The following is a 16,079-nucleotide window of genomic DNA, read 5'->3' on the forward strand; positions in this document are numbered from 1 at the left end:
CATATGCAGAGAGAAAAATGCACAAAAACAAATGAAACTTTATTGATATTAATAAACAGACTTTGGCAACATTGCCAGCCCTGAGTGCTACCCGGGCAGCCTGTGCACGTGAGTCAGGAGCCTACATTCAGGAGCGCTCCACTCTCTTTGCTGCTCCACTGCCACTGTTCTGAAATTCTTCATCATGTACAAATATTTTTCATTTTGCTCCAGGCCTGTCCAATTGTATATCTAGTCATATTCCTGCTAATCCTGTATCCTTCCCCCAAATGACCATTATCTTAACTTATGACAGTTCCTTCTTTTTTTATAGTTGATCACCTCAGTATGCATGCATAAACATGGTAATTTATTGATTTTGAATTTTATATAAATGAAATCATGAGGCATATTATTTTGCCTATATGGCTTTTTTCAGTAAACCTCCTCTGAGAGACTTATCCAGGTTATTTGTAGCTGTCATTTCTTCGGCCCCATTGCAGTATAACATCCTAACTGACGAATCCTTATCACAATATATTTTTTATTTATATTACTTTTGTTAGAAATATGACTCACTGCCACTTTTGGCTATCATGAATAAGGCTGCTTTAAGCATTGCAGCATCTGTCTCTTTGAACAAAAGTGCTTGCACTTCTGTTGAGCTCTTACCTATGAATGAAATCACTAGATCGTGCAGTGTGTGTTTGCTCAGCTTCAGTAGAGAAGGCTAAACTATTTTTCTTTTTTTACGATTTTATTGATTTACTTTTAGAGAGGAGGGAGAAAGAGAAGGAGAAGAACCACTGAGAGAGATTGGTTGCCTCCTGCATGCCCACTACTGGGGACCTGGCCCGAAACCCAGGCATGTGTCCTGACTGGGAATTGAACTGGCGACCTTTTGGTTTGCAGGGAAATGCCTAACCCACTGAGCCACACCAGTCGAGGAGGATGATGCTAAACTATTGTTCTAAAGTAGCTGCTTCAGTTTACATTCTTTCCAGCAGCATTAGGGTTTCCTTGCCCTTCTTCACAAACCAATGCTGGGTAATTTTTAATTTCAATCATTCTGGTGCAAACAGGGTGGGGCAAAAGGAGGTTTACAGTTGTGAGTACACAAAACAGTTTATTCTTATATTATTATTTATTAATTATTGTATCATTTCCCATACAAATAACTGTAAACCTTCTTTTTGCCCCACCCTGTCTATTAAATCAGAGTGATATTTCATTGTGATTTTAATTTGGACTTCCCCGATCAGTAATGAAGTTGGATATCTTTTCAAAAAGTGTATTCCTCATTTGGATACCCTCTTTTGTCTAGTTTTTATTGATCTTTTATTACATTATTTGGAGTCCTTTCATGTGAATTTATAGTTCTCTATGTATTCTGGCTGGGAGTTCTTTATCAGAAATATGTATTGCAGATATCTCCTCCCAGTCTTTGCATTAAAGATATTTTTGGACAAAGAGAAGGTCTTAGTTTAATATAGTAAAATTTATTGGTTTTTAGGGTTGCTAATTTTTGTGTACTATTAAAAATCTTTAAGCTTTTAAGATTTTATTTTTGTCTCTGTGTTCCTGAAGTTTAATGATGGTGTATTTAGGAGTGAATTGTTTTCATTCATACTGCGTGGGTTTCCCAGAGCTTCTTGAGTCTGTCGTTTCATGTCTTTCTTTGGTTTTGGAAAATCCTGTCATTCACTCTGCTGATACTGCTTTATTACTTCTGTTCTCACCGTGTCATCTGCTTTTCTTGCCGTCTCTTCAGTCACTCATCTCTCTGGGCTTCATTTTGATATTTTCGTCTCATTCACGTTCCCATTCACGGATTCCCTATTAAATCCTTTCTAATTTGCTGACACACCTGTCCACTGCATCCTCACTGGGATCATGGTCGTTTTCAGTTCCAGAAGTTCTCTCTTTCCCAAATTTGCTCTGTGACTTTCTGTGCCTTTCAGTTGTCTGCCCAAATCTCCAATCTCTAATTTTTCACTCCCTGAACACAGTAAGCTGATTGTTGTAATATCTGGATCCTCTGCACATTTCCTTTCATTGGGCATTGTTCCCACTGATCCTTACTCACAACTATTGTCTCCTGGTACGCATATTCATCCTTGTGTGATAGCCATTTTACTTGAAAATTTGGTTTGTCCCTATAGAACTAGGATAAGATCACATTCTTCTAGGAAGAATTTATGTTTGTTGTTCCAGGCACCTGGGAGCACTAGAGATATGGTATCATCTTCCCTCGGCACTATTGGCATATCATGCTGGGAAATAATGATTTATTGTGGGAAGGTGTCCTATGCTTTACAATATATTCAGTAGTATTTCAGCCTCTTCCCACTGATGCTAATAAGACCTCTCTCTAGTTATGACAATAAAATGTCTCCAGATGTTGCCAAATGCTTCCTGGTATTTACTTGAGAACCACTGTACTAACCTCACACAAGGGGATTTTATCAGACTTGAACATCGTGAGCCCTGATCTCTACTTTTGTTCCCCTGGCACATCAAAACTGCCCAAGGCATAGCCTGACCTCTCAGCCATCTCTTTACGAGCCCCCAAGTGGAAAGCAATACCAAATACCAGGTTTTATCTCTCTGGTTTTTAATCTTCTCTCCAATTTTAGTTCAGTAATTTTTACTTGTCAAGACTTTTTACCAAAGGCTGTCAAGTAAATTTTAAAAGACCATCCTGCTTCTCTAGTTGTCCTTGGTGAAGACTAGATCCAAAGGTGACGTAGGGGTGTATGTATGTGTGTACACATGTTCCTACCATCTGAAGGACACCCTGTCTTATCTCATGATGTACCTACCCTGTCTTATCTCACGATGTACCTACCACTGTGGGTACAGGGATTCTATCTACACTGCCTACTTCTCACATGGGCCATTCTGCCACCTGATAGAGGCTCTCTCTTTGCCATGCCAGAACCCATTCTGTTATTAAAACATGGTGAACTAAAAGGTTGCTGGTTAGATTCCCAGTCAGGGCCCATGCCTGGGTTGTGGGCCAGGTTCCTAGTTGGGGGTGTGCAAGAGGCAACTGATAGATGTTTCTCTTGCACATCAATGTATCTATCCCTCTCTTTCTCCATCCCCTATCTTCTCTCTAAAAAATAAATAAAATCTTTTAAAAAATCTTCAAGACACGATGGGAAAGGATTGTCCCATCTCCTCTAAAGAAACAATCTTCAACTCTCAACTTCAGCGACCCAGTTTCAAATATTAGTATGTGTTGACTGTAAATGCCCTTCTATTTCCGTTAGTGGTGTTTCTCCTTGGTATATTGTATGCCTTGAAAACAAGGGCTTTTAGGGTGATTTCTATAATAGCTGCTCACAGAGGAATCTGGGGTCCTAAAAATCATCTAGTCCAAACAGATACAAAAATTGCAATGTAGTAAGCCCACTTAAATAATATACTGTTGTTGGATAACTAGAACTGAAAGCATGTGTCACCTCTAGAAGAACGAGAAGGGCCAGATTGAGTCAACTCACCTGCAAACCAGGCAATAAAGTAATGAGGCTTTGTTGAGGAGATGGTACAATCCTTTCACATTGTGAAGTTCAATGTAAAATAAATTGTATTTTAGAAAACCATCTTTCTTTAAGTTACCATTGAGTTGTAGGTGGGGATCCAGTGAGAAGAGGGACTCATATCAGAAAGTGTCTCTTTGGAGAAGCTGTAAGATGGCCCCTGGGAGAGTGCTTGGTGGTGTCAATGTCCTCTTACTGGTCACACAAACCATGAGAAGCTAAAGAGCAGAGGTGCTCTAGCTTTCTAGATTAGTACTCTCTCAACAGTTTCTCAAAGGTGATCACACTGCCCTGGCCGGTGCAGCTCAGTGTGTTGGCATCAGCCTGTGAAGTGAAAGGTCGTGGGTTTGACTCCTGGTCAGGACACATGCCTGCATTGTGGGCCAGGTCCCTTGTTGGGGTGTGCAAGAGGCAACTCATCCATGTTTCTCTCCCCCCTTTTTCCCTCCTTTCTCTCTCTAAAAAATAAATAAAGTCTTTTTAAAAAAAAAACCACCAAGCCATCTGGTCTTTGGAACTAGGCTGGAAGTCTGGGAAGATGAAGCAAAACACTGGATAATTGGGTAACTCTTGATGTCTCCTAGAACTTGAAGTATGAAGGAAGCATTTTCTTTCTTGAAGGAATTTTCTCTTTCCTTCTACTTCTGATTCTGGGCAGCATACAAAAATTGAGTCTACAGCTATCTATTCATTTATGGTTCTTCCACTAATGGAAGAAGAGTAAAATACCCTCCCCAAAGAAGAATTTAATTTCAGCAGCAAAAATCTTCAAAATGATTCTAAATGAGGTCCAACTGGATCTCAGTTTGACCTCAAATCAAGCAATGAACATACCACACAACATTGGTAGGAGATTCTGGAAAACTAACACTACATGATCCAGTTTTGTTTAAACATTATTCTCTGTGGACAGGGTGTTGTTTTAACCTGTTAGATGTACTTCCAGACTGATTTATTATGAGGTTAATTCAGGACAACTACGAAAAGATACATATGGCTGCTTCTCTTAGTCTTACAGTAATCCCTCATATAATTCTCACCGGCTTTTTTTTTTGTTTTGCCTTATATTATACCCCCTTAATCTCATCTATGGAAGAAGAAACATTCTTGGAGGCATGTGTTAGCTGTTCTTTGGAGGGTGCTTATACTGTTCTATTATGGTAGTTTCTTTGGCTTCTACAGAAGGGCTGGTGGTCTCAGTACTCTTGGGTGAAATATTGGACAAAAAGGACGCTAAGGTTTGAATAGATAGTAATGTGAACAAAAAGCGTCTTGTAAGAAGGAATTTTTTACCGTATCTCAAAAATGAAATTGTGAAACCACCATGTTTTAGAACTTTATAATCTTTGTCTAAGTCCTTCCCTTTTGCCCCAATCAGCTAATTCTAATTCTGTGGCCTGTAGAGGTAGGGCAGAGGCTGAGAGTGACTCTTTGGAGCATCTGAATTCTGGTTCCTCTGCTTACCAATTGTATGAGAAAGCTGCCAACTGTCCAAGCACTGGTTTTCTTGTATGTAAAATGGGGATGGTAATGTCTACCTCATACTATTATAAGGAGGATTAAATGACGCAATGCATATAAAATGTTTATTACAACACTTGGCATATAGAAAGCCCTTAATACATATGTACCATTTTTATCATGGTAAAGTATGCAAAACATAAAATAGTTGCAACATTTTGACTATTTTTAAGTGTATAATATTCAGAGAAGCAAACATTTCTGTGTTCTCATATGCAGGCAGAAGGAATAAAGATTTGGGAGAAGGAAGTAGAAAATGTTTTGAAAAAGAAATCTGAAATTTATTTTTAGAACAAAAATAAGAATGAGAGAAGAAAGTAGAAGGCCGGAGAGAAGGAACAAGGCAAATATAGGGACAGATGGTATTATCAAAAGATGGTTGCACCCATATCACTCCTATCCAATATTCTCCTTACAATGTGGGGTTGAATGTTCCTTCACCAAGTGGTGAGGACTGTGTCTTCACCCTTTCAACTCGGGAAAAACTGATTAAATTCTTTAATTAATAGAATATAATGAAAGTGACTGCATATGATTTCCAGTCTTAGTCCAAAAAGCCTATGTTTCACACCTCAGATCACTCAAGCAGTCCAGTGGAGAGGTGCTGACACCTGGCCCCAGGCCAGCACCAACTTGACAGTCACGTGAGTCAGCCATGCTCCAGGTCCATTCAAACATTCCAGTTTTCAGAGGATGAGAGACCCATCAGACACATTACTGTAACCTTAGGAGTCTCTATGCAAGACGTGCCCTGTTGATTCTTCTCATACTAACAAAAACCATGAGAAATAAGAAGTGATTGTTGTTGACTTAATCTACTTAGCTTTGGGGTATTTTGTTATGCAGCAACTGGTAAGCATTACAGTTACCATCTCCTACCATTTATTATCACACAATGACGGGCATGAAGCAAATGTTACTTTGAGAAGACTGACTCAGGGGCACCTTTGCAATGCAGGCAACCCTGTAGGCAGGGCCAGCGCAGGTGGGCCAACTCTAAAGTTTTTTTTTTATTTCCATGAATATATCACAGCCAGGGGGAAAGTGGGTAGCTAGAGTCTGAAGTAGAATATGTAGCCTCAGGAATTTATGGCCTGTTAGTTGAACCACCAGCATACACAGGTTATTTAAAGAATAGGCAAAAATGTATACTTACAAATTCAACAGGTATCACTATGCTCAGCAAAGGAGAGTAAATGTTAGCTAAACCAGAGAGGAGAGTTTTCCTAAGGCGGGCTGGTATATCCCTCATGTCTTTGCGATACACAGGCCTCTACTTCTCCTAGGTGCTCTAATTTAGAACACAACTTTAATAATAGTTTCTACAAACCCTTAGGAGAATGGGGACACATATTTTCAATCAACAACTCTAGAATGTTTCTCCATAAAGGAGTATTTTGAAGAGGAGAACAGCTTATTGTTTCAAATGAGTTGAGCAGTGGGAAGGCCTTTGCCTTACGGTCAAAGGACTTGGATCCTAGTTTTGTTGTGTTCACTAAGTGTGACTTTCAGCAAGTCCCTTGAACTTCAGTAGTTTTTACTTCATGAAATCAACTTTATTCAGTGTTTAAAGGTTTTGGAACCTCTATGATTCTATAATTTAGAAGGTTTTCTAGTGATAAAATGCCTCCCTGGATAATAATTATGTCTGTTCATTAAACAAGTACGCACTCAGGGGCGTTATTGCAGCAAACTTCCAGAACTCGAGTACATGGCATTCAGGAACATTGAACAAATGAATAAACTACAAAATAATCACACCTATTTAAACATAAGTGTATTCTACTGGAAGTATTTAATTTTTTTGGAAGTATTTAATTTTTTGTTTGTAAATACCTGCAGGTGTCATCATTGCTCAAAAAGAATTGGTACCTTGTGTTGAGCGCTAGAAAATGATTCAACTGTATTTCTGTTCTGTTTCCCTAGTATATTGTTTACCAACCCACAAGTTGAAGTCACCAATCCCTGTGGTTTTTCCCCTACTCACCCCATCTTGGGCAATACGTGTTCGGGTTGCTTTGGGGTCAGTCAGGCTGAGACAATGCCTGGCTGAGGATATCTGTTTGGTGTTAGCCTTGACTGCCTAGGCAGGTTGGCCACTGTTGGTGGGACAAACAGGGCAGAAAGAAGGAAATGTGAATGACAGACTTCCTGAGACCCAGCTCTTGCAGCTCAGTAGTAATGCTAAGCTTGGGCAGCAGTGAAAGGTGGAAGTGACTGGTTTCTCCATATTAGCGTACCATTGGGATGCTTTCCAAAATGCCTCCTGAAAACAAATCGGCACTGCACGCCAGACAGACATGAAACCACGATTTATTAAAATACCCTTAGCATATTTCCAGTTGGAAGCCATGAATGCAGTTCTCTTCAAATTCCAAAAAAATAGAGTTCTATCTCTTAAAACAAATTAACAGAGGTATCAATAGATTAGAATAAATATAATCTATCACGGAGATAGAATTCTTTGAGTAGACAATCTACATTTTCTAACCAATATATACTATGTACAAAAATACACTTGATGTCGTAACCGAGTAGTGTCATGGAGGAAAAAATATGTATATACATGCACACACATATTTGCATTATGTACAGTCAATATTGGTTCCTTCACCTCTTCTTTTTAAAAATAAATACTTCATTTGGTTGCAAATGACATTTACAAATTCAACGAATGAGCATTTTCAGCATTGACAAAATTAAACATGCAAATTAGAAATACATATTTTTTTTAATTTAAAAGGAAAAAATACCTGAATCCAATTAGCTTATTACATTAAAAATATCCAAGACCATGGAATGTAAGGTTTCATGTCTTTAAAGTGCCTTCTCCCTTCTCAAACTGCCTCCATTGTTGCTGAAAGCCCTTTGGAATGACCTCGACAGATTGGTTTAATATACTTAATGAAACAGAAAGGCCAACATTTTTCCAGGTCCAATGTTTGACTATTTGGGACATGCTTATACTTTCTCTTTACCCCCTTTTGATCTGTTAACAGATCTCTTTACCCACTGTTGATCTGAAAACAACCATAAATTGTCAATGTCTTGATCCAGATTCATGTAGATGTTTGAATCAGGAGTTGTTGTTAGAATGGAGTGGCAATAACAAGCCTATGAGTCAAAATGTTTGCCCAGAATTTAAGTCAATGTGTCCTGTGGCATAGAAAAATTATTTGAGCTTCAAAAATGTAGTCTTATGCACCATAGCCGGTGACCTGGACTGATTTATAGTTTATCAAAAGAATGGTGCCAGGTAGACAGTTTTAAAATAAAATCTGTGAGAAATCGAGAAGGACGAGAATAACCCTCCCCTCAACCTTCCTAAAATAAAGTAGAATAAAATGAGAGAGAAATGTATTTTCCATCTCTTTTATGGATTTTCCCCTCTTTGCCTAAGTGATGAGGTGATGCTGACATTAACAAGAGGCCGTCACAGTGGTGAGTCTCACTCGGAGACAGCAGAGCGCCCTGTCCAAAGGCCTGGGAAATGGAGCACAGGGTGTGAGAGGAGGGAGTGCGGGCTCAGGGAGACACTCGGCTGTCTGTGAGGCAGGGGGGTAAAGAGAGCTGGGTCCTGGAGAAACGGTAAAGTGAGAAAAAATAGGGGTGGGGTGTAAGGGAAGGGGAGGCCAAAGTAGACGTATTGAAAGGAGGAAACGAATGAGTCGAGATGCCAAAACAACGTTTGGGCGAGCACAGAGAACAGAGGAAGGTCCCTGGACCGCCAGCCCCATGGAAATAAATCTGAAATTGACTGGCACTATTTCAGCAAGTGCACCAGTTTCACTAGGGTACCTGCTTTCCCAGCACGTTGTCAGGCACTGACCAATATGATACCGGGCACTCCCATTTGCCTAAGACAGGTTCCTTGTGTTTCCACAGAGAGGCTGTCCATGATACATCGATGCCAAAAATCACCAGCTCCCTAACAAAGCAGCATATCAGCCAAACAGTGGGCCTTGTCCTCGTTCAGATTTTCCTTCTTCTCGGTTACCTGTTCTCCCTCATCTCATGGCTTGTGATCTCACAAGACAGAATTAAGACACATATCTTCAGGGATCCAATACATTTTAGGAAAGCAGTGTCCAAGGTCCAGGGTGTCACTAAGAAAATGAGACCTCAAAGGACTTGAGATGATTTACATTGGTTAGGCCTGATTCCTATTAAGATGCTAACTGATTTCACTTAGGTTCTAGGCATGCAGGCTAGCCTTGATTTTCCAGGCCAAAGCACGATTCCCTAAATCAAACCCCAGAGAAGTGTGCCGCTTCCCACAGTAATCTAAATTAAAATGCAATGAAGGAAAAGACTACAGTGAGTCAATGACATGTGCTGTCTAGAGAGTCTTAAAAGTTATTCAAGTTCTAATTTTAAAAGTTTTTGCCATTTTAGGAGTCTCTCAGATTGTTTTTTTAAAGAAGTCCTTTTAATAAATGCTTATGTTCTTTGAAGATTATACATTCTACTAACAGTAGAGTGATATTATTTGTTTGGAGAAACTGAAGAATTGCAGAACCATAAAACCGATGACTTGGACTAGACCTTCTTCTCTGGTAGACCTCAAGATGCTGTGTGTGTCATCCTGGGTAGGCAGAACTGCCGCTAGACTTCCCCTCACTCGTGGCCTTGTTTCTAAGGGAAATGGGTGTTTTTGGAGGATTGTGCAGAATTTAAGGTCAGTGAGCTGAGACCACCTTCTTTATGTCTTGGTGGTCAGAAGCAAAGAAACAAGATTATAGCTAGAGACAAATTGCCAAGAAGAAAGGAAAAAATAGCTCTCTAGAGTTTCCTTCAGCCCATCTAACATATAAAGATTTTTCAATCTCCTTTTGGCCTCTTATTAGAAAGGGTCATATAATTTTTGTATATTATTGGCCCATGTTTATATATTTCACAGAAAGAAACCTGGAATTCAAAGTTCATCCCAAGAGTTCTCAGAGAGATGTCCATTCCTGAACACACCTATCATCCATGTCGTAGGGAGGTAGAGAGTAACTTCCCTGTATACTCAGGGCCAGATGGGACTAGCCTTGTGTTCTGGAACGCTGACTGAACGAATACACAAAAATACAGTTGTTCCAAGACACAAGAATTAAGTAAGCCCTGAAAGAGAACAATACAGGAAAGTAGGTACAACTCTCCTAGAGATGTTGACAGACTACTATGATGCGCACTTGAAAACACTTGATTTCTTATTCAATGTGCTAAGTATAATATATATGGGGAGAAATACTCATTCTCTTCTTAGACATTATATAGTTTCAAAGACAGGGAGCTCTTCTGCACAGGTAGAATTTCAGGAAATGTTCAGCCTACAAAACAGACTGGGTCTGGTAGAAGGTTGTTTACTCCATGGAGAAGAATGCCAAAGTCTCTGGAGGGGCATTTCTACTGGAAACTATCGGTTCATTTGCATTTGCTAGCCCCATGCAATGGAAATGCACATAAAACATAAAAGAAATAGTTCACAGAAGTATCTGGATCAGCTCTTAGAAAAAGAGGCAGACTAGAGAGTCTTAGTATTCAGGGAAGATTTATTAAAAAAATAGAAAATTATATAAACCTAGATGGAATGTAGAGGAATGAAGAATAAATTAATGACCTTAGATACCCCTTTCATATAAAAATTGAGGTAAATCAGTCTTCTTCAGACCACAGAATGGAGCAAAATAATTCACAAACGAGTACTTCATAGATATAATATGCAGTAAAGGGAAGTTCACTTGAGCTATTGTTCGAAGTGAATCATCGTACCAGAGAGGGGAGGCAGGAGAAGGAAAAGGCCCTGTGTCTACCACCAGGGAGGTCAGGAGAGGCTGGGGTAGAGGGCCAGGGAACCCGATAAGCTCCATTTGAGGACGGCCCACCTACTCAGTGAGGCTGGGTTTGCCTCCCTGATCTTCTTCGTTGGCAGAAGTTGCAGGACACTTAAGAGGCAGAGTGGGCTAGCTGCTGCTTTCGCCTCTTTACATGTCCAAGTAAGTTGTTCACCACACACATTTCCTAAACGCTAAGTTCATATCACAGTCTTGATTAAAGTTTTGAAACAAACAAGACTGCTGAATTGGCTTCAAGTTGGATATGTTAAGACTTTTGAATTCACTACGGCCCGGCAAAGCATTGATCGAGAGGAGGGACTGCCCACTCCTTGGGAGGGAAATGAAGATTGTGAAGCTAACAGTGCTTCTAACAAGGTGTCAGCAACCGGTGGGTGTGCAGAAATGAAAAAATGGGCTTCTCAGTAACGTACAGCTATGTCATGGAGACTAGTTATGCCTGGGTTCAATTGCTAACAGAGTGATAAATACTGCTGTTTGAGTCTAAAGGAGCCAGATATGCTGAAGCCTGGTTTTGAAGGTGCTTTTCTTTATGTGACTTCTCCCTCAGTGACAGAGAAGGAGCCAAGCAGTGGTGGTGTTTCTCTCTAGAGATGGAAAGTGGAACTATATCCAGCAAGTCACTTACATGTAGAGCAGCTAAAAATGATTCCTACTTTCCCAGTACAGATCCTATTAGCCTGGCCACATAGACTGGCTTCTCTTATGTTGACGATTTCTTTATGATGACAAAGTAGCTGCCATGAATGAAAGCTCACATCTTTGTTCAACCCTCTCTTCAACGGTATTGTTCGTCAAGGTATACTACCTAATATGCGAAATGTGATAGTGGTGGTCTTCTGCATGTTCCACAAATTTATAAACTGCTCTTAAGGAAACCCAGAAAAAAATTTTTTTAATGGTCTATCTAAACTTCTCCTACTATAAAGTGCCACTTCTTGTATGTGGCTTTTTAAAAAATGAGCTCACTGGATTTCACAGTGTGTCCATTTTTATTGTGTGAGCCAGGAATTAATACATTAATTTGTAGGTTAGCAAATCTGCTAGTGTTTTTTACTTTCCCTTCCAGCTCTTGGCCTTTTTTTTCTTTCTCTTTCTTTCTTTTCACTTTTTTTTTCTGATTAGAACAGGCAGGATCAAAGAAAAATGAAGGTCATATCTATCACATAGTTTTTCCAAACAATCCCTAAAGAAAATTTAAACTACTTTATAAAATTGTATATTTGATATTTGGAGATAAAAAGCTGTATTTTGGGGGATTTCTTCCCTCTCTTTGACACAGAAATCCCCAAACTGGTTTTTCCTTTGTTTGGGGGAAGGGAGATATGACAAAATAGGCCGATTTGGGATATCAGGGAGTGAAGAGTTAAAGTCTGCCAAAATGAAAGTCTGGTGCCTGGGGAACACACTGCAGTCTGCACTGCTAATTCCCCTTCACACACAGACTGGTGGGCCTGCAGACCAGTGGATCGGCCACTGTTGGCTGGGTGGCTGTTGGCACGGGTCTGCATTGATGACACCAGGCAAGGGAGAAGGAGAAACAGAAATGAGGAGACCTAACACTCAAGAAAGCAAGAATAATTACAGTACAAACTCTGCATTGCAGGCAGTGTAATCTATAAAGAAAAGTGTGAAAATACTTATATCTCTTGTGCTACGTCCAGTCCTGGTCCATGGAAGAGCCGTACTGATGGCCATCTCTGTGGAGGTCTCCAATGCCACCAAAGAATTCTACTCCTTCTTTCAGCTTCTGCAGTTGCTCCACCAGCAGCATCTGAGCTTTTATTTAGGAAACGCCTTTCCTTACGGTACTTACGGACAAAGAGGGCGCTAAGGGAGGCTCAGCAGGTGTGTAGTTTCCACTGTCCTTACTCAGAGGGCAGCAGGGCGGAGACTGCATCCAATCTGACGTCCAGTTCCACGACCACCTTGCTAGTTTGTTTAGGCCACATTTCAGGTGTAACAGCACCACTAGTTTTCCTTACCCCACTTCTCAGATTTCAGAACTTCTTCTGCCATATGTAAGCCCTAGGCAGTTGCAGTGAGCATTAGAAGGGGCACCATGGGCATCAGCTCAAGAATTCAAAAGGCAGCTGTTGGGCAGCGAGGCCAACACCTGTGACGGCTGGCGATTCACCATCACCAGTTTCTGCTTGACCACACTTGTGCCTTTTTCCTCCCCTTGGTAAGCTTCTCTTCCTGGGTCAAGAGCCACACAGCACACCTCCTTATAACCTGAATTTTGATAACTCACAGCCCTGATTTTTTCCCATAATACATTTATATTATGCTCTGGTTTAATATATAATATACTTGTGTGCTTGATGATGATACCAATTACTTATGAAAGAATCTGAACTGCTGTCCACCTGTGCCCTCGGATTTAATGAATCTTGGAAGAGATAATATCATGATAAGTAAAGGTTTCTCGGAGTCTGACTAGTAAGTCAGGTGTGAGCGGTCAAACAGAGGAGCACTGCCGGCCACTCTCCCTCCTGTTCTGGGGAGGGAGACTTAGAACCGCCCCTTAAATCCTGTTTGCCCGAACCGCTCAAGCTGCTCAGCGGAACTTCAACTACTCCCTCTCCAGCAACATTGAGAGACACCGGTTGTATTTAAACACCATCTCAACTGTGTTTTAGAGGGGACATTCTAAAGGCCTCAAGGTTGTTTTAGATGGCTACCTTGAACAAATTCTTGTGAGCCTTTACTTGTTAATCACTGAAGCTGGAACTGACGGTGGTGTCAACAGTGCAGTGAGTGTGCATGAAGGAGGGGGCAGCCAGACACATAACATAGGATTCAAGCAGGGTGAAAATAATGGGGATCCTGGTGTCTCACTGCACTAACATACTGCATTTGACTAATATTCCAAAATCACTGTCTTCAACACAGCCAGGCAAACTTTGCTCTTTAGAAATGAGTACTTTACTGCCAATTTCTGGCCTGTCTAGGGGGATGAAGCCCCCACCTCGGGCCGCATTTGCCTGACCCTCAAACTCAATGTTTCCAATCATTCCTCTTCAGCACTGGGTCCCTGAGAGCATGTTCTTGCAGGGTTATGTGGCCGAAGTGACAGTCCTGCTCATCTTCAGTGATTTTCTTATGAGCGTCCTACTTCTAGACCTGAAGTATAACGGCAGTGATGCTGAGAGCTCCTGCCCAGAGCCACCGGAAGCTGGTTTCTCCCATCACATCTGTAAGGACCTGTGTGGATCTCAACCTCTGCTGGTCTCACTGAACTCAGAGTTGATTCCCAAGGCGTGGGCAATACAGGTTCTTCTCTCTTGCATGGTAATGCCAGGGGCATGCCACAGAGCCCAGGAGGGCTGCGAGTGGAATTTGTTTACCCTGATGGATTCCTCAGGTTTTCTACATAGTTAAGTGAAAGGGAAGAAGACACGATACAAGAAAACAGTATGAAAAGCTTGTTGCTCACAAGGAGCTTCTTGCAGTCATGTCAGTTTCCTTTTCTATTTTGTGTGTCTCATCCTTTTATTTTGACTTGGAAGAAAAAAAGGCAGCCCAACTATGTTACCATATTCCTTTCTTTTGAATTGTTAGAAAAGGTGGTTAGCACCTGCTTGAATATGGCTTTGGAGACTTGGTTTGATCCTGACCGTGCATTCTTGCTTCCTGAGGTGGGCATTATATTGAGGACACGGTACTGCTTCCATTAGCTGGGTCTATTATGGGTCCCTGAGGAGGCTGACGACTGGCAGGCATGTCCTGGGCAGAAACCCAGGCACCTGGCAAGTCGAGAGCTTCTGGGGAGATCCTGGGGCAACAGCAGCTGGACTGGGACGGGTTTTAAGGTTGTTGCTCATGTCTAGACTGTTCTCCACCAACTGGAGGAAGAAGCTCTGACCCCTGTCCCTTCAAGGCCCAAACCTGATGTTCTTTGATCCTATTATCAACTCACCCCAAGTCCTCTCTTTTCACCCCTCCCAAGATGGATTCATTTCTCTTGTGACTCAGGGGCAGTGGTCATGCCAGCTCCCAGGGTCAGAAAAAGCTGCATTTATATGACATTCCACTCCAAGATTAAGATTAATGTCATCACCTTGTTTGCATTTGAATGTGAAGAACTTCTCTAACCTTAATTTTTCAGCCCCCTGCTTCACCCTACATCACATGCCTTTCAGTCAAGGTCATGATAAAAAGCTTCAAGTAACACTGGCCATCTTGCCTAGAAACAGCCTCCTGGGGTGAGTGGGAAAGATCCTGCCGCACACAGTCCCAGAGCAGGATGCGCAGCTCAGGTGCATGTCAACATGACATTGCCTATGTTTCATGAATGATCTGAAATGAGAAATGTACTCTGCTACTGGGTCGCGTGTCTTCCTCCTCAGGGATCACCATCTCTTCTAGACTTTGGGGGTGAGAACCCCTGCCAGTCCAGGAAACCACAATTAATTGATGCAAAAACAAAGGACTAGGTCTTGCGTAATGGCTGATGGCCCGTGTCATAATCTGTTCTCCAGGATGAGTCTGTAGTTATTTAACCCCTTCTCCACCATCTACAATTCCATTTCTCTCCTTTCCATAATATGAGCAACAACCACCACAAAATAACCATTTTTCTCATCTAGGAAATACATAGTCTTGGAGCTCTTTAAAAATAGTTTTGGTAAATTTCAACAATTTTGGCCAGAAAGACACTTCAAAATCTTGATGCAATGGGATCAAAATTAAGATCAATAATCAAACAAGCATTGTGTAAAGGCTTGAACTCCTTCAAGCCAACAGTCATAAAACATCCTTTTCTTCTCTCACAAATTTACATATATAAAGAGTAGGTTAGAAAGCTTGAAATCTCTGCTTAAAAAAAAACAACCTTGGAAAACCTTGGTATCTGTTCTGGTCTTACAGCAAAGTCGACTTTGGGCCTCTATAAGAAACAATGATCAATACTCCTGCAACGTTTCCTTAAGCAGCGTTTTATGGCTTCTGTGGCTTCACCAGGGACTTCTTGGAGAACACAGGGTTCCCACTGCAGATGCCCTTGCAGACAGATGGGCAAGAGAAGCGTTTAGTGACATATCTCCCCAGAAGCTCCTGCAGTGCTGGTGTTGCAAAGGGTAAAAGCAAGGTGCCCAGTCTTGCCGTGGGTGTTCTCACATCGATGTTCAGTTGGTGGCCACGCTGGCTTCCTTCTGACGCAGTCTTTCTTTCTGTAGTTGAGGAAGGAAAT

At 41.2% G+C, this 16,079-nt stretch overlaps 1 protein-coding gene across 1 annotated transcript in view; it reads right to left on the bottom strand.

Annotated features, from left to right (window-relative positions):
• Window positions 1-7,342: 7,342 nt before the first annotated feature.
• The window catches only part of FMN1 (formin 1), a 265,054-nt gene continuing 256,317 nt past the window's right edge, over window positions 7,343-16,079 (bottom strand). The window contains exon 17 of the mRNA XM_037056139.1: window positions 7,343-16,059. Within this exon, the coding sequence (XP_036912034.1) occupies window positions 16,015-16,059 (45 nt within the window). The 3' untranslated portion in view covers window positions 7,343-16,014. The remainder of the gene's footprint in view (window positions 16,060-16,079) is intronic.

Source organism: Sturnira hondurensis, unplaced genomic scaffold (assembly GCF_014824575.4).
Source record: "Sturnira hondurensis isolate 20B ecotype Veracruz unplaced genomic scaffold, ASM1482457v3 Scaffold0008782, whole genome shotgun sequence".
Classification (NCBI taxonomy): Eukaryota; Metazoa; Chordata; class Mammalia; order Chiroptera; family Phyllostomidae; genus Sturnira; species Sturnira hondurensis.